Below are 24,871 nucleotides of genomic sequence, written 5' to 3' on the forward strand. Positions count from 1 at the left end.
ACCTTTGAACTAGAATTGTGAATGGAAATTATATTTGGATACAAGCAAGGGGCTAGTGAGAACATCTTTAGACAGTTGATCTCAGAGAGAAGTAAGATATTAGGAGAGGTACCTGACAGATGTACTACAGAAGAGAGGCTTTTTAGAGAGACTAGGAATTTTGATATAGTGAACAGAAAAAAGGCAGGTCTATCATTGAGGGAAAGGTTCTGGGAGGGGTCAGTATTACTACTGTCTTGAGTCTACCCTCTCATTGGCAGTAGTGTCAGGCAGTTTCAAGGTACTGCAGTATGCTTTCATTCTTTTTATTTTTATTTACAAAGAGATTTATTAAACTTTGATAATTATTCTTAAAATGGGAACTGAATGAAATCAGTTATTTTTTGCGTTTCATTGATTAGGAAGAAATTTCTTTTGAACTGGGCTAATGCTGTTGTTTTATGTTTCTTGGTGAAGTTGGTAAGTGATTGTGCCATATAGGCGGTGTATTTAGTGTGAGCCAGATATTTGTATTTTTGTTTGCTCTGAGGTTATGTATCATCATTTATGGGAATCAAGATTTTCTTTTCACTCATTTTTGGTAAGTCATTGTTTACTGTCTCAGCCCGTTTCTTATTAGTTGATATTGTTCATAGCAGTAGCTTTGCATGTTTTGCATTGCTTGAAACTATTTATTACTCAAGAGAAAAGTTTACATTTATAGTTACCTGTACTTTTTTGTCTTGCTTTTGAGTTTCCTTGAATGTCTGTCTTACTGTGATTCTTGTGTTATTGCGCTGCACAGTGTCACTCATCATTCATATCTCTTCTGCACCCTTTATTGCATCAGTTACTACTGTTATATATTCACATAAATTTCCAATCAATTAGGGGTTGACATAGAAATTTTGGAAATACTTATTTCTTTGTTTTTCTGCATTATTGGGTTTTATATTCATATAATTTTGAATCATATGTCATATTCAGTTACTTTTTATTGTTGCTAAAAATATGTTTACAGATCAAATTTTTTAAACTTATTCACATGGATGTTTGCTGTAGTTGGTAGTTGTTTTCAAAAGCTAGATATGATTCTAACTGTATCAACTTTCCGTAGGCTCTTTTATGCTGGAGCAATGGAAGGTCAGATGCCCGAGATCCTGACAATGATCCAGGTTAAACGTATGACTCCTGCCCCAGCAGTTTTGTTCATGTCCTTCCTCAGTCTTGTGTACCTTGGCTCAAGTAACATCTTTGCCCTCATATCTTATGTTGGCTTTGCCACCTGGGTAAGTGAAGGTTTAAGTGCAATGTGTTGATATTGATTAAGGTGTGTAGAGATACTGTAATACTGACACACTGTGGTATAGAATATTTGCCACTGCCATACAGTAGTGTAGTTGGTATAGTCACCGTATCATCTAGAAGTTGGAACCTTTATAAAGATGAATAGTAACTTAGCACTACCACACATTCCACTTGTAGTTTGCCATATAGCACTATACTAGTTTGCAAAATTACAATGATGCAGGAGCTGTCAGAACTTTACAGTGATGTAGGGATAGTATGGTCACATATAGCTTGTTAAGTAAGTCTGATGATCTTATAGTAAGATGGGATGGTCACAGTGGGATTTGCTTGAATGTGAAGGGTCACAGATGGTGTTGGTTAGAATAGTCTGTCAGTGACATATTAGGCTGGGACAGCATCAGGATGATGTGCCCGGTTGTTTAATTAGAGTGATCATAAAATGATTAAGTGGATAGAAAGATTATGGGTTGAAAAGATCACAGCTTAGAATAATAGTTTAGAAAAGTCACAGGATGGTGTGGTTATGATCACAGTATATGGTGTGCTGGGATGGTTGTAGGAGGCTCGATGAGTTTAGACAGTTACAGGATTATGTAATGGGTTGGGACAATTATAGGACTAGAATTATCACCGGGTGGTGAAGTGGGTCAGGATGATGTGAGATGCAGCATGTTAGAATAATCGAAGGATTGAGATGATCACTGGGTGGTGTTATGGGTAAGGATGGTTTTAGGGTGGTGTGATAAGTTGGGTAAGTCAGAGAATGGTGTGATGAGACTGAGATGACATCGTTTCTTTGTCTTTGCCTTGAGATTTTAGTAAGGTCTCTCTTCGTTCTTATATTTTTTCTTAGGTATGAATTTGCATACCTGTATTGGTTTGTGTGCATCCTCTCAAATGTGTATTTGGCCCAGTTTATGTGTGTTTTCCAGAATTATGTAATGGGAAAAAGAGAATATTTCTGACTTTGGTACAAATATGATATCTATAGATGTATAGATACATTCCTAGAACTGTTTATGGATGCGTCATTGCTAATACAGGAAATGGCGATCAAGTGTAATAAATTATATATGAGAAGAAAGATCATGAGAGGCAAGTGTTTTGGGAGCAGCTGAATGAGTGTGTTAGTGGTTTTGATGCACAAGACCGGGTTTTCGTGATGGGTGATTTGAATGCAAAGGTGAGTAATGTGGCAGTTGAGGGAATAATTGGTATACATGGGGTGTTCAGTGTTGTAAATGGAAATGGTGAAGAGCTTGTAGATTTATGTGCTGAAAAAGGACTGGTGATTGGGAATACCTGGTTTAAAAAGCGAGATATACATAAGTATACGTATGTAAGTAGGAGAGATGGCCAGAGAGCGTTATTGGATTACGTGTTAATTGACAGGCGCGCGAAAGAGAGACTTTTGGATGTTAATGTGCTGAGAGGTGCAACTGGAGGGATGTCTGATCATTATCTTGTGAAGGCTAAGGTGAAGATTTGTATGGTTTTCAGAAAAGAAGAGTGAATGTTGGGGTGAAGAGGGTGGTGAGAGTAAGTGAGCTTGGGAAGGAGACTTGTGTGAGGAAGTACCAGGAGAGACTGAGTACAGAATGGAAAAAGGTGAGAACACTGGAAGTAAGGGGAGTGGGGGAGGAATGGGATGTATTTAGGGAATCAGTGATGGATTGCGCAAAAGATGCTTGTGGCATGAGAAGAGTGGGAGGTGGGTTGATTAGAAAGGGTAGTGAGTGGTGGGATGAAGAAGTAAGATTATTAGTGAAAGAGAAGAGAGAGGCATTTGGACGATTTTTGCAGGGAAAAAATGCAATTGAGTGGGAGATGTATAAAAGAAAGAGACAGGAGGTCAAGAGAAAGGTACAAGAGGTGAAAAAGAGGGCAAATGAGAGTTGGGGTGAGAGAGTATCATTAAATTTTAGGGAGAATAAAAAGATGTTCTGGAAGGAGGTAAATAAAGTGCGTAAGACAAGGGAGCAAATGGGAACTTCAGTGAAGGGCGCAAATGGGGAAGTGATAACAAGTAGTGGTGATGTGAGAAGGAGATGGAGTGAGTATTTTGAAGGTTTGTTGAATGTGTTTGATGATAGAGTGGCAGATATAGGGTGTTTTGGTCGAGGTGGTGTGCAAAGTGAGAGGGTTAGGGAAAATGATTTGGTAAACAGAGAAGAGGTAGTAAAAGCTTTGCGGAAGATGAAAGCCGGCAAGGCAGCAGGTTTGGATGGAATTGCAATGGAGTCTATTAAAAAAGGGGGTGACTGTATTATTGACTGGTTTGTAAGGTTATTTAATGTATGTATGACTCATGGTGAGGTGCCTGAGGATTGGCGGAATGCGTGCATAGTGCCATTGTACAAAGGCAAAGGGGATAAGAGTGAGTGCTCAAATTACAGAGGTATAAGTTTGTTGAGTATTCCTGGTAAATTATATGGGAGGGTATTGATTGAGAGGGTGAAGGCATGTACAGAGCATCAGATTGGGGAAGAGCAGTGTGGTTTCAGAAGTGGTAGAGGATGTGTGGATCAGGTGTTTGCTTTGAAGAATGTATGTGAGAAATACTTAGAAAAGCAAATGGATTTGTATGTGGGATTTATGGATCTGGAGAAGGCATATGATAGAGTTGATAGAGATGCTCTGTGGAAGGTATTAAGAATATATGGTGTGGGAGGCAAGTTGTTAGAAGCAGTGAAAAGTTTTTATCGAGGATGTAAGGCACGTGTACGTGTAGGAAGAGAGGAAAGTGATTGGTTCTCAGTGAATGTAGGTTTGCGGCAGGGGTATGTGATGTCTCCATGGTTGTTTAATTTGTTTATGGATGGGGTTGTTAGGGAGGTAAATGCAAGAGTTTTGGAAAGAGGGGCAAGTATGAAGTCTGTTGGGGATGAGAGAGCTTGGGAAGTGAGTCAGTTGTTGTTCGCTGATGATACAGCGCTGGTGGCTGATTCATGTGAGAAACTGCAGAAGCTGGTGACTGAGTTTGGTAAAGTGTGTGAAAGAAGAAAGTTAAGAGTAAATGTGAATAAGAGCAAGGTTATTAGGTACAGTAGGGTTGAGGGTCAAGTCAATTGGGAGGTAAGTTTGAATGGAGAAAAACTGGAGGAAGTAAAGTGTTTTAGATATCTGGGAGTGGATCTGGCAGCGGATGGAACCATGGAAGCGGAAGTGGATCATAGGGTGGGGGAGGGGGCGAAAATCCTGGGAGCCTTGAAGAATGTGTGGAAGTCGAGAACATTATCTCGGAAAGCAAAAATGGCTATGTTTGAAGGAATAGTGGTTCCAACAATGTTGTATGGTTGCGAGGCGTGGGCTATGGATGGAGTTGTGCGCAGGAGGATGGTTGTGCTGGAAATGAGATGTTTGAGGACAATGTGTGGTGTGAGGTGGTTTGATCGAGTAAGTAATGTAAGGGTAAGAGAGATGTGTGAAAATAAAAAGAGCGTGGTTGAGAGAGCAGAAGAGGGTGTTTTGAAATGGTTTGGGCACATGGAGAGAATGAGTGAGGAAAGATTGACCAAGAGGATATATGTGTCGGAGGTGGAGGGAACGAGGAGAAGTGGGAGACCAAATTGGAGGTGGAAAGATGGAGTGAAAAAGATTGTGTGTGATCGGGGCCTGAACATGCAGGAGGGTGAAAGGAGGGCAAGGAATAGTGAACTGGATCGATGTGGTATACCGGGGTGGACGTGCTGTCAGTGGATTGAATCAGGGCATGTGAAGCGTCAGGGGTAAACCATGGAAAGCTGTGTAGGTATGTATATTTGCGTGTGTGGACGTATGTATATACATGTGTATGGGGGTGGGTTGGGCCATTTCTCTCGTCTGTTTCCTTACACAACCTCGCAAACGCGGGAGACAGCGACAAAGCAAAAGAAAAAATATATATATATATATATATATATATATATATATATAGAGGTTTGCGGCAGGGGTGTGTGATGTCTCCATGGTTGTTTAATTTGTTTATGGATGGGGTTGTTAGGGAGGTAAATGCAAGAGTTTTGGAAAGAGGGGCAAGTATGAAGTCTGTTGGGGATGAGAGAGCTTGGGAAGTGAGTCAATTGTTGTTCGCTGATGATACAGCGCTGGTGGCTGATTCATGTGAGAAACTGCAGAAGCTGGTGACTGAGTTTGGTAAAGTGTGTGGAAGAAGAAAGTTAAGAGTAAATGTGAATAAGAGCAAGGTTATTAGGTACAGTAGGGTTGAGGGTCAAGTCAATTGGGAGGTGAGTTTGAATGGAGAAAAACTGGAGGAAGTGAAGTGTTTTAGATATCTGGGAGTGGATCTGGCAGCGGATGGAACCATGGAAGCGGAAGTGGATCATAGGGTGGAGGAGGGGGCGAAAATTCTGGGGGCCTTGAAGAATGTGTGGAAGTCGAGAACATTATCTCGGAAAGCAAAAGTGGGTATGTTTGAAGGAATAGTGGTTCCAACAATGTTGTATGGTTGCGAGGCGTGGGCTATGGATAGAGTTGTGCGCAGGAGGATGGATGTGCTGGAAATGAGATGTTTGAGGACAATGTGTGGTGTGAGGTGGTTTGATCGAGTGAGTAACGTAAGGGTAAGAGAGATGTGTGGAAATAAAAAGAGCGTGGTTGAGAGAGCAGAAGAGGGTGTTTTGAAGTGGTTTGGGCACATGGAGAGGATGAGTGAGGAAAGATTGACCAAGAGGATATATGTGTCGGAGGTGGAGGGAGCAAGGAGAAGAGGGAGACCAAATTGGAGGTGGAAAGATGGAGTGAAAAAGATTTTGTGTGATCGGGGCCTGAACATGCAGGAGGGTGAAAGGAGGGCAAGGAATATAGTGAATTGGAGCGATGTGGTATACCGGGGTTGACGTGCTGTCAGTGGATTGAATCAAGGCATGTGAAGCGTCTGGGGTAAACCATGGAAAGCTGTGTAGGTATGTATATTTGCGTGTGTGGACGTATGTATATACATGTGTATGGGGGGGGGTTGGGCCATTTCTTTCGTCTGTTTCCTTGTGCTACCTCGCAAACGCGGGAGACAGCGACAAAGTATAAAAAAAAAAAAAAAAAATATATAGGGGAGACAGAATACTTCCCACATATTCCCTGTGTGTCGTAGAAGGCGACTAAAAGGGAAGGGAGCGGGGGCTGGAAATCCTCCCCTCTCATTTTTTTTTCAATTTTCCAAAAGAAGGAACAGAGAAGGGGGCCAGGTGAGGATATTCCCTCAAAGGTCCAGTCCTCTGTTCTTAATTCTACCTCGCTAATGTGGGAAATTGCGAAGAGTATGAAAGAAAGAAAGATGAATATATCTATATATCATAGTTGCTGTCTCTCGGGTTAGCAAGGTAGCATAAGGAATCAGATGAGAGAACGACCCAACCCACCCACATATGCATGTATATTCATAAACGACCACACATGCACATATACTTACCTATACATTTCAATGTATACACTCATATACATACACAGACATCTCTTTCTTTCAAACTATTTGCCATTTCCCGCGTTAGTGAGGTAGCGTTAAGAACAGAGGACTGGGCCTTTTGAGGGAATATCCTCACGTGGCCCCCTTCTCTGTTCCTTCTTTTGGGAAATTAAAAAAAAAACGAGATGGGAGGATTTCCAGCCCCCCGCTCCCTCCCCTTTTAGTCGCCTTCTACGACACGCAGGGAATACGTGGGAAGTATTGTTTCTCCCCTATCCCCAGGGATAATACACAGACATATATATACACATATACACATCCACACTTGCTGCCTTCATCCATTCCCGTCGCTACCCCGCCACACATATATATTCATACATATTTGCAAGGTAGCATTAAGAACAGAGGACTGAGCCTTAGAGGGAATATCCTCCCTTGGCCCCCTTCTCTGTTCCTTTTTTTTTGGAAAAGAATACTTCCCATATATTCCTTGCGTGTCGTAGAAGGCAACTAAAAGGGGAGGGAGTGGGGGGGCTAGAAATCCTTCCCTCCTGTTTTTTTACTTTTCAAAAAAAAATATGAACAGAGAAGCGGGCCAATTGAGGATATTTCCTCTAAGGCTCAGTCCTCTGTTCTTAATGCTACCTCACAAATGCAGGAAATGGCAAATATGTATGAAAGAAAATAAGATTTTTATATATTCTTTATTTCAGATATCTATTGGCCTTGCTGTGCTGTGTGTTCCATGGCTTCGCTGGAAAGCTCCAGATTTGGAGAGGCCAATCAGAGTTAACCTTGTATGGCCAGTCCTTTATATCATTGCTACGATCTTCATCACTATTTTGCCGATGTGGGAAGCACCAATTGAAACTGGTAAGTCATAAAGTTCTTATACTATAGTTAGTTTATTGTGTTTTACTAATTTACAATTATTCTTTTTGTATTCAACATATTTTTTATTAGACATAAAACACATAGTGAATGAAAAGAAGTACAGCCTCTTCCAGGGCCTTACATTACTCCCTTGTGGAGCATATCTTCGTACCTGTTGTAGTCCCATAAATGGGATCCTGAGTTAGATGATTACTGATTTTGTCACTACTGATGCAGAACTAATGGTTATTAAAACTTGTTAGGTATTGGTGTGGGCATCATATCCACCGGTATTCCAGTGTATCTTATCTTCATCAAAATGAGGAAACCAGTATGGGTCAAGAGAAATCTCAGTGAGTATTAAGTCAATATGTTCTTAATCAGTGTTTATTTCTTTAATAACCCTGTGTAGCTTCTTGAGTTGTGAATGTTGCTTTGTTCAGATTATCATAACTTTTCAGTTAATGCAAACCGGGAGACATTTCTCAGTGTGATGGGCACTTTTTCGTTATTGATGTATATGAAAGAAATTAAAGTAATTGGTAAATAGTTCTTGAGATTAATAATTTCCTCTGATTCTTTGTTTTCTCATGTTACTGCATAAATAGAATGTCTCCATCCATGATTTTCTCAAGCTAGCATAATTATAGTACGCAGATGTATAGGATGATATCCATCACTCGAGTTCAATAATGCATGCCTCAGTCATCTGTTAAGATCAAGAAGCTTCACAAGGTTCTTTGTGGATGTCCATGGTGTCATTCATTAGACTTGAGGTGTATGTTAACTCATGTTACATTACTGTTGATGATGTACTTTAAATTGCTTGCTGGAATTAATAATGTAGAGCATATGGTTTTGTTGATATACTTGTGCAGTGTTTGGATTGATGCTGGAATTTTTTTCTGATATGTTAATTTGTCCTAACATTATCTCAGGGTACAATTTGGCTAACCAAAGCTGTGTTCATGATGAGAACTGAGTTTTTTTATGAAAAAGGAATGAAAAACTTTGACATTATATATATATATATATATATATATATATATATATATATATATATATATATATATATATATATATATATATATTATCCCTGGGGATAGGGGAGAAAGAATACTTCCCACATATTCCGTACATGTCATAAAAGGTGACTAAAAGGGGAGGGAGTGGGGGGGGCTGGAAATCCTTCCCTCCAGTTCCAGTTTTGAGTTTTCCAAAAGAAGGAATAGGGAATGGCGCCAAGTGAGGATTTGACCTTGTAGGCTCAGCCCTCTGTTTACACTACCTTGCCAATGCAGGAAATGGCGAATATGTATGAAAAAATATATATTTAGTTTTACAATAGAGTGAGCTCAGGTCTTGATAAAAGGGAAGGCTGGGCAGAATGTCTTTATCTGAACTTCCAGAAGGTATTTGACATAGCAGTGTGCATTAGTGGGAAGGGGATATGCTTCAGGTTTTACACTTATTTTAGAATAAAATAAAGAATAAGATGAGCAGTATGTATTCTATCGTTACAGGTCAGTAGGTCGTATGTTAACTGTTTGCTCTGTGTACCTTTTCTCACTCACTCTATCCCAGAAACTCATGGCATATGCAGTAAGTGTTATGTACTAACCCTGCTGAATGGCAGAATCTTTTGAGAACCCTCTCTTTTGTCATGGTTGGGTGCTGTCCCTCTCTCAGACATTCACATGAATAATGTCAAAGTTATTGCCATTCCTCTCCAGACAAAATTTGGACTTGTAAAACTAAAGCAGCAAGGTAACTTTTAAAATGTTAATCCCAGTGTCAGAAGGGTTGCTTATATTTCGGTTGCATTGTTGGATGTTTTATTTCACAGTAATATATGATTTCTCAGATCCAGATTAATGATTGATAGATATATAAGGTTGTCCTGTGTCATCTTAAAGGTTTAGAAATAATATAATGTTGCAGCATAAGTCATCACTCTTTGCACATCGAGTTGAAATACTCATGTGATGACATCCCTTTTGTAATTACTAATTGTCATCTGAAATTTTTCTATCATCTTATGTATCATTAATTTTATACACATAAGTTTTAAAGTCCTTGCCAGACACATGAATAATTATATATTACATCTTTAAGCAAGGCCAAAAAATTTTTGCTTGGAGGATTTCATCCAAAATTAAACTATATTGGTAATACTTTAATTAATAATGGATAGAAAAGGATATAGATTCAGATAATTTTAGACTTTCAGTCTTATGAAACTATTGCAGTAGTCAAGTTTAGAAATACTTCCCATTATTGATAGTAACTTAGGATGCTGCAATTCTGAAGGGAGGGTATTTTCATTTGTTTTATATAAATTTGAAGAAACAACAGAATTTAAGTAATCCCTTCATTAGTATTGGAAATTAAAGTATGTAAATACTCATAAGAATTTTAGATAAGTAATGATAGGAGTCTACTGCTCCCACTCAGAAATACTGCACGTAGTTGATAAATACTTACAGTAATGCAATTCTCGAGACTAGATAGTATACAGTAATGCGATTCTCCAGACTAGATAGTATGACACTGGCATTAATGATTATTCATGCAGATGTATATTGGTTTTATCATGGAATATTGAACTTCACTGCGAATTGTCTTTTTTCATCACGACTAAAGAATTGTATCACTGAAAAACTAAGTGTGTGGGTAATTACTCTAATGTTTGTTGTTTATTTTTCTTTTCCAGCCTGGGTTAGTAATAGAAGTGTATGCAAATGCTGAGTATTTTTTGGCTTTGTATTTATGTTTTGTACCTTTCTTAACCCATCAGATAAGTTTACAGAAGCTGTGCAGAAAGTGATGATGGTCGTACCTGCTGAGACGAAAAATAATTGAAATGTTGTAGAGAATGGTAATTGCCATGTAGGTAGCAGTGTTTGTCATAGATAACTGCGTCACCATGCTGCATGCTTTTGTCACTTGGACAAAATATGATCTGTCTTATTTCATGTCAATTTCTTTTTCAAGTAATTTCTTCCCATTGTATCCTTTATGTATTTTACACTACAATAGTGTTGCTCTTGCAAATTCTCCATACACCATAATCAGTCACAGAAGTGTGGAGTTTTATCAGGAGAGTAAGGCATGTAGGTTTGAAGAGAAAGAGGAGGTTTAACATTTCTTGGTGAAGGTAGGTCTGCATCAAGGATATGTGATATCATGATTCATAAATCTGTTTATGGACTAGATGGTTAGAGAAGCAAGTGTGAGGGTCTTAGAAGTAAGAAGAGGTGTACAGTATGCTTGGAGTAGGGTAACAGAGGAGGTGAACAATTTGCTAGAATCCTTCTGATGGCAGTTTGTAAAGAGAAACTCCAGAAGCTATTGACATAGTTTGGGAGAATGTGGCAAAGGAGAAAGTTAAGTGTAATTGTGATCAGAAGTAAAGTCATGAGGTGGGATGGTTCGAGTTCGAACTGAAAGTACATAGAGGAAGTGGAGTGCTTCAGGTATTTCGGAGTGGATATAACAGCAGTTGGAACCATAGGGGCTAAAATAAGTTAGGGTGGGGCTAAATTTCTGGGTGCTATAAGGAACATTTGGAAGGAGAGGGTAAAAATGGGTGTTTGAAAGAGTATTGGTCCTGACAGTGTCATAAGAATGTCAGTTTGGAACTTGAATGCATAGGAAAGGAAGAGGTTGGATGTTTGGAAATCAAATGCTTATGGACAACATGGCGTGTGAGGTGAGATGATTATGTGAGGAATGAAAATGTAAGGAAAAGGTGAAAATGTGGTTGTAAGCAGTCTTGGAAAGTTAACCGGGATGTTCTGAAATTGCTCAGGCTTGTAGAAAAGATGACTGAAAAAAGAGAGAGGATCTTCGAGTCAAGTGGTAGGAGCGAGGGTTTGGAGGAGACTGGGTGGAGTGTAGGCTGTTTTTTTTTTGGTATTAGGGCATGAACGGTCAGGAGGGCAAAAGGCACATCGGATAGGGAATAAATTGGATTGATAAGGAATAATGACATTTCATGTGCTGTTACAGGGCTGAACTGGGGCATATGAAGTTATTATGGTAGACCGTGGGATAGCTCTAGTTTTGTTCCATTATACGTAACAGCTAGTGAATGGATAGATGCAAGTAAGGGGAAGGCAGTTAGGTATAAAAAACTCAAGAGACATTCTATTTGGCATAAAAAACTCCAAGACATTCTATTTGTACTTTCTATCCATGTTCTACCATAGTGTGTTCTTAGTTAATACCTATTTTCTTGTACCTTGCAAAAATATTCTGTTTCTTTTTACATATACTATCTCCATGTCCATTCTTATCTTTCATTTATACCCTCTCATTTCATGTCTTACTCTGATGTCCTTGTTCCATATTCTGTCTTGTTTAGAGTATCCACTTTTGCGACTTTTCATCACAAATTATTTTAAACTTGGTGTTGTTTTACACGCACAAACTATTTTTTTATTATTAGTTAACAGTTCCCAACTAGACAGTCTTTGCTGCATATTATCAGAACACTTTGTGGCTGTAATATATCTTTTCATTACTCTCAGTGATGCTTTGAAATTCACTTGCCTCTCAGCACCGCATTATGTTTCACTTAAAACTAAGATTTTTTTTTGCAATTGTATGCATTTAATCATACCAAGAATGCACAAGTCCTTAAAATCATATTGAAGTCTGAATATATTGTAACCATAACAGAGTGTTTTGTGTATGCAATGCAGGTGTAAATGCTTGTAGCACTGCACAGCGAAGCCCCAGTTATCTGGACCTGCTCGTCTTGGTCTTCTTGTGGAAAAACAAAATTATATGGAGACTTTTTAGTCACCCAGCTTTGGTTGACTAAGATGTGTTGACATGATAGTGCAGTATAACATGTGAAAAAGACTTTATTTATTGTTGAGTGTTTATTTCATAGCAGTATTTCACAACAATTAATTACAACACTGCAAAGCAGTTAGCACTACTGACCATCACACATGCACAAAGCTCCTGGGATCAAACCTGCATAGGTTCAAATCCTGGTCACAGTAGCCATTTCACAGCCCACCCAGTTTTTCATCCTACCCTAGGGGCTGGTTGATAGAATGGGTACCTTGCATAGGCTAGGATGTGTGTGTGTGTGTGTTTGCATACATATGTATAAGCACATGATAGATATGTACAAGATTGAGACGATCAACATGAGTGTAAGATTCTTTCCCCATAAAACACAAATATTAATCACATTATTAAATATACACCGTATCAATCATAGGGAAAAATAGCCATGCTCATTAGTTGCAAAAATTTTTATGCTGTGATATTTGTCGGTTATCCCTGGGGATAGGGGAGAATACTTCCTACGAATTCCCCACATGTTGTAGAAGGCAACTAAAAGGGGAGGGAGTGGGGGCTTGGAAATCCTCCCCTCCTGTTTTTAATTTTCCAAAAGGAACAGAGAAGGGGGCCAAGTGAGAATATTCCCTCAAAGGCTCAGTCCTCTGTTCTTAACGCTACCTCGCTAATGCGGGAAATGGCAAATAGTATGAAAAAAAGATATTTGTCTGTACATTACATGTACCAGTAGCATGTTTTGGTTTTGAATTGATCATCCTTCAGCACCCCTGACATAAAACTTGCTGAAAAATCTTTCTCCTACATAATGTTTAAATTTTTGCCTATACCTGCTCCAAAATATAAGTACATCACCTCTCCAGGGTGTAAGTATATAGTGTCTGTCTTTTACAAGTATTGTTCTTGAGTTATTGTGTTGACAAGAATATGCCTTTGATAGACTCAGAATGACAAACGGGGATGACAGCATAATTTCAGATACTAGAAGCATGGAAATTGAAAATATGTATGGTACACCATTTTGAAAAAATGATCATGTATTGCTTGGGTTTGATTATGTAGTAAGTGAGGATGTAAGAAGAGCAGAGATTTAAAGATAAAACTCTGGAAACTATACAGAACTCAGCTATTTATGCAGTAACAAAAATTAGGAAACAGAGTCAGGAATCAGGACATTGTGATGAAAGGTTACGTGAAGTTTGTGGTTAAAAAGTAGGAAAATGGGTAACCTATAGTCTCACACAGAGGGAAGCATCCTTAAGAAGCATTGTGTGAAGGTACAGGTGACGACCCAGCTTGCCTGCATTTGTAAGGCATAAGCAAGTCTAGCAGCTTAGGAAAAAAAAAGGAACAGAGTTTAAAAAAGAATTTTGTGGACACGGTACGGCATAATCCATAGTTTTTCCATAATTTCAAGTACATTGGCAGTTAAGGCATAGCTAATCAGGCTAAGGGATTTGGAGGGAAGAGTTGTAGAGGATGATATATAAGGATATACAAGGAACTGAATGGCAGGTTCAAGTGTTTTCACTGCGGAAAATGCTGTAACCCCAACACTAGTGATATGGGATGGGGAGGAAATAAAACAGTGAAATATGTAGAAAAGACATAAGCATAATGCTAAAGGGTATGGGTTACTTAAATGATCATGCTTCACAGAAAAGCATAATGAGGTGGTTGAGTGTAGGATACTTCAAATCCAGACTCACAAAAGATTTTCATTAATATGTTCTCTAACTGGTTACCATGTTATCATTATTTTCTTGTTTTTAATTTACCAGTCTTTTATGGTTTTCTTTCCTCGTAGACACTTTTACAGAGTAATCAACTTTGGAGGCTTTGATCCAGTTATGTGGAAATTTCGTTTTTGATACACTAGGGATTTTGGAAGTTTTTGGTTTTTAAAAGTTTGCAGTTTCGAGTCTCGATTTAGAAAATATTTGTTGGATTTTGTGGAGGTTTCCTTTATCATTTTGATGATATATCAAACTTATATTTGTGAAATAATTTGCAGGCTGTAATAGTTAATATGAAATGTTACTTTAAAGATGGATAGTAATGAATAGAATGAATAGTAAGGTGTGTGAAGATTAATGTAATAATGTTTTACTTCTCCAGGATTACATTGCAGAGGAATTAAAGTCATTGTCTTGTATGTCAAGTAACTTACATTGTGTCTTGGTTGCATGGAAAAGTTGTTTTCCTCAGCCAGTGGAATATTAGCAGATTTTGAAATGATGAAATTAAAATATTTAACCGTTTTCCTGTAATGTACTTGGACATTATATTGAGTAACTTGGCAGTTTGCTATTATCATCTGAGCCCAACATAAAACATAATATAGGCTAGGGCACATTGTGTGGGGCTAAGCATTGTCCTTACCTTATGGTTTTTCTGGGTAACAGGCTTGTGGTTATTTCTGCTTGTTAGGTAGAGTTGCAAGCAACTTGTGGCATTGATTCATGCCTGTAGTCAGTAAAGGGACCACTGAATCTTTCAAAATGCAGGCAGGAAATTTAGTTATTACATTGTACATTAAGACTGTACCAGACTCTGTAGTCATGGAATTTAGTTTCACTTTTTATTGATTCCATGTAGGAATTGCATGCCTGTCCCCTGAAAAACAGATTAGTAAAAGAGAGATCCAGGGTTGAAAGTTTTCCATACGAAGGATGTAAAGCATTGAAAATTATGAAGAATTATGCTGTCTACATCACAATAGCTTGTTGTATGAAAACTTAAAGGCTTTCTTGTGAAGCATTACAATGGTAAATTGAGAAAAAAAAAAGATGTTGAAAGCTTTTGGTATACTATTTGAGGCAGTGTCAGATATTAGATGAGGAAGAAATATCTAAACCGAAGTGCCCGAAGAGGCAAGAATTTTGTAAAAATTTTGTGTTTAGAAAGATTAGGAAATCTTGTGATTCTATTGTTAGTATATCTGTGTTTTTGTTTGTCAAAGATGGATTACTGTCTGCATCTGTAATGTATGGGCGTGAAACCTTATTTTTTTTAGGTCCATAAATATTATATTAGTAGAGATGGATAGTTAGTGTAGTATCGTTAAAACTAAGAGGATAGATAAAGGAATCAAGGTGAGAGAAAGATATCTAATAAGTGAAAAGACATGGAATTCTTCAAAATGGCGTGGCCATTTTGGATATGTTACAGATGATAGGTTAGTGATCAAGTTAGTATCTTGAAAGGTACCAGAACAAGTGAAAATAGTTGGAGCAATGCACAATATGCATTGTTTAGGTTGAAAGGTTTTCAGATGAGGATACCAGATTAATTTTTTCATGTAATGAGAGAAGTTGGTGTTTATGTAAATGGGGACCAAAAAGGATGGATAGAATAAAGAAGCTGTTAAAATATGAACATTTTCATATAAAAAAGACACAAAATGAATGAGATATATTAAGGATTCATGTTTTCATTCATAACCTTGCTTATTGCACCTCTCAGTCACATGTAAATTAAATTATGTGAAAACAATTTGAATTATGTTTGAGGAAAAATTGGACATGTGCTTTCTATCCTTAATTCATGTTACTCTGTCCCAGGTAGACAGCAAGAGCATGGTTGGTTATAGAAAATAGATAACTAGTAACCTTGTACTAATCAGTCTAAATGGAAGGTATAGAAAATAGATAGCTAGTAACCTTGTACTAATCAGTTTAAATGGAAGTTAAGGTATTATTATAAAATTAATTAGCATATAAAGAGGTGTATATACTCATCAGATTAAATCTTAATTATTGTGACCCAGGGCCCAAACTGCACTTGCCACATGTTGCACTTTTAATGTGAACCTCTTTTTTATTACTTTTTATACCCTTTTAACTCAGCCAGTGTGCTTTGTGTATTTATATGTTTGGTGAACATTGAATTTCCATGCACCACTTTTTTATGGAAATAAACTTGCAACAGTTGATTTGATGCTAGAAATGGGAAATACGTGACTGGGAGAATGATTTGCATCCTTTCCTATAATGATTGTGATAATAAACAAGGCAGTAGTGGGGAAGGCTGTGAAGGTAAATGGTAAATTGATGGTTATATGTTTCATTTGTCAGTGATGCACAATGCATCATACAGAATCTGACTGCTATTAGATCCCAACAGTGCAGGATCCTTCACACCCCAGCTCAACTTGGATGAGCAGGGAAATGTTTTCCGAAGCCGATGGGCATCACTAGACAGTAAAGGGGTGAAATTTGCACGGTCATTTGCTCCGTAGACCAAAATGGTGATTAGGCTAACATTGCAGTTGGAAAAACATTTTTAGAAACCATCAGGATGGATGAATACCTAACCAAACATCCCCAAGTAGCCATCATTTATCTATTCAGTAACACTAATTGAATGATATGTTGTTATGGTCTTATTTACATCCACTTGCACACAGACACCTTCCAGTACACTTGCTTAAAGTGGTAATACTTATCCGTCAGTATAATCGGTATTTGTCAGTAAAAACATTGAAAATATGTTTAATTTTGGTTTTTGGGTGTTTTCATCATTCTAAGTTTCACATTTTTTTGTGATTTTCATAGCTCTCTCCCATCTTAGTACTTATCACAGAATGAATGAAAGGATGTAGATCATTCTCTCCCACAAATTTGTCACATCTAGCATCAAATGAATTTCCTTTTGAAGTTATTTCTCACAAAAAAATATAGTTAATAAGGTGGTACAAGAAAATTAAATGATTGCATTATGTATTTGTGTGGGAATGCTGCACATAAGGAATGTGTATTTCTGCATGTTTGTTTGCTTTGTTTTTTACTTGTCATGTTATGCCTGTTCATCCTCAGATAACATGACCGAGTCTCTCCAGAAACTAATGATGGTGGTTCGACCAGTGACTTCATAGGTATCATGGCATTTTCCTTATATTTCTTTGTTTATGCTTTCTGAAGCCTCTTAAGTTCCTTAGTTTGATGTTTGCTTAGAACTTATTATAAGCAGTTTATTGCCTAAATATAAACTGCAATTTTGTTTTTTAAATTTTCATTGTAATGCACAAATGAATGCAAAGGCATAGATTTAATGTTATCTTTTTATATGAATATTTTGCTCATATTCAAATGCAGTAAGCTTTCACTAGTAAATTGCAATACAGAGGAAAATTATTTTCTTTGATATAATTTCATTTTTATTAAGAAAAGTGGCATGCATTGCTAATATCTATTATCCAATAACTCCACAGGTAAACTGGACATTTTTATGCAAAAGATAATGATGGTCTGCCAGCCTGAAAATCCAGCATGTCTGTGAGGACCAACACATCTTTTCTGAAGGTTGAATTCCAAGACATTAGTGGGAGAGACGAATGGACCGCATTGTAACAAATTCTGTTACTGTTAAGATATTAAGGGGTGTCTTGTGAGTGTGTCTGAGTTGGATATTCCTATATATACACTCTTAAGATAACATACATAAAGCAGACTTGCTTTACCATTCATTGGTAGTAATTAGACATTAATCTGTCAAGAAAGCATTAATTCCAATTCAAAGTTATTATTTTTGTATATGTAGGTATGCTCTGTTGGAAACTGTTAAAGTGAATGATGGAGCGGTAATTCATCATACACAGCTTGACAATGACTCCTCACCACATGGTAACTACACTTATTATGACTATTTGACAGTAGACCATACGATTTTACACCTAATTTTCTTGTGGGTGTTAAGGAGAGATCAACACTCTTAACCAGTTGAACATCCTAACCAGTATTTTGAGTGGTGGAAGATGGGCTGGGATTATATTACCTACCACTCACAAATGTATGTAGCTACGATAAAACATACTTTTACTTAAGTTCTTTGCAAAGTGAGGGGTCTGATGATTTTTATAATGAATTTTGTATAGCTTATTAGACTTAAAAATACTCCCACAAAAACATTGTCATTCTGTATAAGAAATAGTCATGGGTACAGAACAATTGTAGTTACAGTGTAGATTTACTGTGATATATATTTTCTTTTATATAGAAGAAATATTCTTCTCTGTATTATGACAATGCAGGATTTCTTTCATATATTTTTTTTTTTCCTTTTAGGATATTGTAATATCATATGACTGTCCTTGTCAAGTATTTTAGAAAACCAAATGAATACATTGTTTTAATCAAGTATGACTGGTAAGTGAGGATATTGATGTATGGCATTTATGAGTTACCACACCAGTTAAATATCAGGTATGAATGTGAATACAGAAAGCTGTAGTGTCAGATTTAAATCCCTTGCATATTTAATTACAAAATAGTGGAAGTATTTGTTATTGTTGGAGGAGCATTGTTGCTACATAATCAGATGTATATTCATTTTATTTTGTGAGCATGTGAATGTATTCAGTATATTGGAACATTTTACAGGAGACTATGCTCAGTATTGGAGTAATACAGGAATTTTACTTTGTGTATGCATCAATAGCAAGAATGATCTTTTTAGTATTTAATGGATTAGCTAGACAAATTTTCTGCTTGGGGAATTTTGATGCTGTAGATCTGATGCTAGTTTTTGTTTTCATGTAGGGCATGTGGATAAAGTTACAATTATATTTTAATAAAGGATAGACATACTTTGAGGACATCAGGGTTAACAATTACTCTATTTTGCTCTTAGTGTAGTAAATTGATTTATTAATTTAGGATTTAAATGCATCAAGAACACATATTAGAACAGCAAATTGCAAAGGCCTTGGACCCTATTATGAATGCTTAAAAGACAGTGTAAGAATTACACATTTTTTGTTCAAAGCATTATTTTGTTACTTTTTTGTGTAATATAATTAGTTTATCAGTAAATTCTCAGCTTGAATGAACTCATCACAATACCAAGTATTTTATCAGGAATTTTTTTTTTTTGATCATTCAAGTATGTTAAAAGATGCATATAAGGAATAAGATTTTTTTGGTGTCTATTTTTTTCTTCAGAATTCCTAGATAATCGGTCTGTATGATCAGCAGTATGGTACCAATACCTTCACTATTCAGAACCCATTAGCTTAAAAAGAAAATATTATTATTGATATTTTTGTATGATTCATATTTGCATGAATTTTGGAGATGAGAAATAGTAGAAAAGGGTGCTGAATATTAGAAGATATATTTGTACTGCATCTACATTACTGGGACCATTGCTTAGATGCTGGAGGATCTCCATGCATGAATAGTTCACATGTAGTATGTATAAAAAAAAAAAAAAAATCCTTCACTAAAATAATATTGAAATAAACCCTGAATTGTTTTTGCCTAAATTTTTTTACCAATTTTTTTTATCTGGGATCTGATTAATGTCTTCAAGGCAGTGTATTGGAAGAATCACAAATAACAGATGACTATAGTTACTGTGGGCCATCTTTCAATTGTATTCATAATGAGGTTTGAAGACCAATACAAATGCATTGCATATTTTGAGGTTTGAGGAATAATACAAATGCAGTGCATCTTTCAGGCTCCAACAAATTGCCCAATACAACCCTAAACATACAGCACTTGAAATGGCTCAAATTGGAAAAAATTACTGGTATAAAGATGCAATATCTTTTTTAATGTAGTAGTCCCTTTAATGAAAATTTTTGAATTATTTTTGAGACTTTGTGTTGGGCTTATGAAAGTGTGATGAACTCTATATACAGAAGAAAAACAGTGAATGAAACATTTCATTCACTGTTTTTCTTCTGTATATAGAGTTCATCACACTTGCCTTTATTAATCATTTCATACACACACACAGTCTTCTTAAGTTTTTCATGTGGATGTGCTGAAAAGATACTTGTGTGTGCCACTTCATCTGAGACCAACTGCCTTGCTTTTGACTTATTGATGCACTCCTTTTTTTTACATTTAATGGGGTTGCATAACAGTATAATATCAGGCACATCATTTTTTTTTCTTTTTTTTTTTTTGTCTATGTATAGAACACTTAGATGTCCCACCCAAAAAAAAAAAAATCCTATAGACTGAGTGGAAGCTAAAATGTTCTATCTATATTTTGTGAAGCACATTCCCTTCATGAACCCCCTCAAGGGGTAGGCCATGGCTAAAGTCTCCATAACTGAACTCCAGTGCTGCTTCTTAACAGGCAGAGGGCAACACTATAGCAGTGGTTTTTTTTTTAGAGGCTACCACCTAATGTTCCTACCAACTAATACTCTCTTCTGCTCCTGCCATTTTCCCAAAAGGCAGATTTAGCACAAAGCACTAGAGTTGTGAAGAATGAGCTGTGTGTGTCAAGTGTTATGTATGACAAGGAGAGACTGTATGTTTGTGGCCAGAATGCCAGCAGTCCATGTGTGGATGAAGCAGAAAGAAAAGACAGCTACTTGGGTCAGAGGGGTGCACCTAGATAATCAGTGAAGAACTGCCTAACTAGATAACCGTGACCAACCCTCCCAATATCCAGGCGCATATCTATCTATCTATTTATCAGATGCCTGTTCCTCCCTGAAACCCCTCTCAAAAGGGGTGGCCATGGCAAAACAGTCTCCATTACTAGTGAACTCTACTGCTGCTTCTTAGCCTTCAGTGCCTCACCATTAACAGGCCACTGGCAGAGGGCTACTCCAACACTAGTGTTTGTGGAGGCTCCAATGTTCCTACTAACTACTCCTGCCTTATGTCCCAACCTACTTCTATCTGTTGCAACTACCATTTTGCCAAAAGGCAGGGCTAGCACATATCGCTCACTGCAGGAAAATCTAGAGTCATGAAGAATGAGCTGTGTGAGTTAATCGTTGTCAAGTGTTATATGTGACATGGAGAGATTGTGTTGGTGGACAGAATGCCAGCAGTCCATGTGTGGGTGAGGCAGAAAGAAAAGACAGCTACCTGAGTCAGGGGAGTGCCTCGACAACCACTGCAGTGCTGGCTCACTAAACAGCAGTCACTAACACTCCCGATACCCAGGCGGGTAGTACCGGTATTATACCTCCCTGGTCGTTGGCTGCCTTGCCAACTACTACCTTCTTAGAATTTTTCAAAGTAACAAGGAAGAGTATTGAGGGAATAGCAGATACATATTTATGCAAATTATTAGTAAGGGTGGTGCACACAGTTTATGTAAGCACTCTTGTTTTTTGTTTAATGAAAAGGATCCATCCATCTATATATCTGATGCCCATTACCTTTAGGAACTCCCTCGAGGGGCTGGCTACAACAAAAGAATCCCCATATCTGTTGAACTCCAAGGCTGCTTCTTAGCCTTTAGTGCCTCACCCTTAACAGGCCAGTGACAGAGGGCAGCTCCAGTGCAGTTTTCAGATGCTTCTACCTAATGTTCCTATCAACTACTGCTTCCTAATGTGTCAATCTACTACTGCCTAATGCTCCCAGCACATGCTCTTACCTAATGCTCCTGTCTAATTATTTTACCTGTTACTTCTTTCTTTTGCTCCTACCATTTTGCCAAAAGGCAAGGCTAGCGCATATCATTTTGCAGGAAAATCTAGAGTAAAGAAGAATGAGCTGAGTTAAGTGTTGTCAAGTGTTACGAGTGACAAGGAGGGATTGTATGTCTGTGGACAGAATGCCATTAGTCCATGTGGTAAGGCAAAAAGTAAAGATAGCTACTTGGGTCAAAGGAGTGGAACTCGACTACCACTGAAGTGCTGGCTCACTTGGCAGCCATCACTAACCCTCCCAAAACCCAAAATGAGAGAATATACAGAAACTGAAAAATATATGCTTACACTATCTATGCAAAGTAGAAACAAGTAAAAACAGCTAGTACATTTTTCAGCTTCTAGAGTGTATTAATTTGCAGGGGTAAACATGTGCCTTAAGAAACTAAATAGAGTAAGAGTTCAAATGAGTTTATTGGATGTTGCTACAGTGGTGTTTAAGGACTTAATACCAATCACTATATTGACAACGGCAAGTTCTCAGCCAAAGAATACTTTGTACCCCTCTAGAAGTGTCTGAATGATTTCTGCTGGTAGAGAAAGTTTGAAGATTGTTTTATGGTACAGAGTTTAGAGAATGTGCTGACGGAATTTGATATGGATTAGAAAGGTTAAATGCATTGCAAAAGTTTTATTCACGATTTGATATAGGGGTAAAAAGGAAAACAATGAAGTAATTGGTATTCGAAAAGGAACAATAGGTAGGAGCCTCTGGAAACTACGTTAGAATTGCCCTCTGTCAATGGCCTCTCAAGGAGGGACACCAAAGGTTTAGAAGCAGCACTAGAGTTCACCAATTATGAAGACTTTTGTCGTGGCCACCCTCTTAGGGAATTCCCAGAGGGAATAGTCATCAGAGATAGGTAGATAGATAATGAAATAAATTACTGATACCAAAGATTAGAGCATGAGAAGTCTGGAAAGGTGTCTGAATGTGGCTGGTGTTTGCTTGTGGGTATATAATATAAATATATTCCTATGAGTCCACGGGGAAAATGAAACACGATAAGTTCCCAAGTGCACTTTCGTGTAATAATCACATCATCAGGGTTGACACAAGAGAGAAATATAAGTCAGTTGATATACATCGAAGAGACGAAGCTAGGGCGCCATTTGGTAAGCATGTGATTGTCCAAATCACATGTTTACCAAATGGTGTCCTAGCTTCGTCTCTTCTATGTATATCAACTGACTTATATTTCTCTCGTGTTTCCCCCAATGATGTGTTTATTACACAAAAGTGCACTTGGGAACTTATCGTGTTTCATTTTCCCCGTGGACTCATATGAATATATACATATATATCCTCCCCTCTCGTTTTTTTTTTTTTCTAATTTTCCAAAAGAAGGAACAGAGAAGGGGGCCAGGTGAGGGTATTCTCTCTAAGGCCCAGTCCTCTGTTCTTAACGCTACCTCGCTAATGCGGGAAATGGCGAATAGTATGAAAGAAAAAAAATATATATTCATTTTTTCATACACTCGCCATTTCCCACATTAGCGTGGTAGCATTAGGATCAGGGGACTGAGCCTTAGAGGGAAATAACCTCACTTGGCCCCCTTCTCTGTTAATCCTTTGGAATATTAAAAAAAAAGGGGGGGAAGAGAGGATTTCCAGCCCCTCGCAGTGAAGATTCTGTGTTTAGCAAGCTTTTTCCATAAACTTTTCAGGACATTTGACCATATCTGGTGCACATCTGAACTGGGATTTCATTAAAAACCCAATATCCTTATTGTAACTGGCAGAAAATTGCACAACTGCTTTTCCACATGATATATTCCTTCGCTTAGTGGAGGCTAAACAATAATTTACCTGATCTGCAAGATGTATCTTAAAAGAAATAGCCTTTAATTTGTTGGAAAAGGGGTAGAAAGATGAAGCAACTGACTTACATATGTGTATAAAAAAAAAATAAAAATCTCCAGCAACAGATCATGAAATGATACATGTATTCAGACAGAAAGAAAAAATTAGCCCAATCTTATAACAATAGTGCTTCCAAGAATGACTGGGATCAGTTTCTCAATATTTATGGCATTAAAATTTCCTGCTTGTGCTCAATAGCATAGTAAATTTACAGTGTCCCACTTTTTCATCATTAATACATGCAAAACGAGAATACATTCTCCAAGAGATAGTAGCACACTTTCCCAAGTCATTCACTCTGATTTGAGCAGTCTTTGCAAGGTGCAATTTGAAGCAAGTCTTCCAGCACAAAGTGTATTAGCTGCTTAAAATTGTTTTGTTGTTTCTCCAAGGTTAGTTTTTAGAATAATAGGATTTTATATAACATCAAGAATGGTTGTACTTGGGTTGCCTCAATAAAAATTTTAGAAAGTGTACAGCCAGTGGTGATTATGCCACATGTGTATTGGACATTTCAACTTGGTTTACCGACTGAAATGGGATAAGACTTTGGTTGTACAGATGCTCCTCGACTTACAAAGCGGTTCCTTTCCGATAACCCCATTGTAAGATGAAAATATCGTATCAAAAATACATTTAATGCTATACATCTAAACTACTGAACATCATAGCTTAGCTACAGCATCATGAGAAAGTATCATACTGCATATCACTAGCCTAGGAAAAGATCAAAATTCAATATTCGAAGTACAGTTTCTACTGAACATGTATCGTTAACACACCATCAAAGATAAAAAATTGTAAGTCGAGCAGCATCTGTATATGAATAGTCAATAAGGACTAATAAAATTTTTGTTAAATCAATAAATTTTGAAAACTGACAGTGCATTGTTCTAATCACTGCTTTAGGTCTAATACTTTGTAATATACCATTGACAAGTGACAGATTGCATCCTTTTATCATATACTCTCCACAACTGTAGCATATCCCACATTGTTTTAGAGGCAATTATGTAAATATCTCTTTGAGCTAGAGTTTTAGTGCCATTTATCTGTATGTGAAAGTGAACCTATCTTCAAAAGATGTGTATATTATCCATCGTTGTGTGTTATGTATGTACTGTGACACCATTTGAAATTTGGTGTTCATGATGTTGATACAGCTTTAATGTATTGTACTGTTGTCACTTCATCTTAGGAAAAGTTCATACCATTT

General features: G+C 37.3%; 1 protein-coding gene across 6 annotated transcripts in view; it reads left to right on the top strand.

Annotated features, from left to right (window-relative positions):
• The window catches only part of LOC139746981 (large neutral amino acids transporter small subunit 1), a 165,633-nt gene extending 145,997 nt beyond the window's left edge, over window positions 1-19,636 (top strand). For 2 of the 6 annotated variants that reach the window (XM_071658677.1, XM_071658678.1), the window contains exons 7-11: window positions 1,097-1,268; window positions 7,405-7,564; window positions 7,828-7,917; window positions 17,200-17,258; window positions 17,595-19,636. In XM_071658677.1, coding sequence (XP_071514778.1) covers window positions 1,097-1,268; window positions 7,405-7,564; window positions 7,828-7,917; window positions 17,200-17,258 — 481 coding nt within the window. In that variant the 3' untranslated portion in view covers window positions 17,595-19,636. Of the gene's footprint in view, window positions 1-1,096; window positions 1,269-7,404; window positions 7,565-7,827; window positions 7,918-10,361; window positions 10,484-17,199; window positions 17,259-17,594 lie in introns of those variants that run through there. The other 4 variants (XM_071658674.1, XM_071658673.1, XM_071658676.1 and 1 more) reach the window with 3 other exon arrangements.
• The last annotated feature ends 5,235 nt before the right edge of the window (window positions 19,637-24,871 follow it).

Source organism: Panulirus ornatus, chromosome 67 (assembly GCF_036320965.1).
Source record: "Panulirus ornatus isolate Po-2019 chromosome 67, ASM3632096v1, whole genome shotgun sequence".
NCBI lineage: Eukaryota > Metazoa > Arthropoda > Malacostraca > Decapoda > Palinuridae > Panulirus > Panulirus ornatus.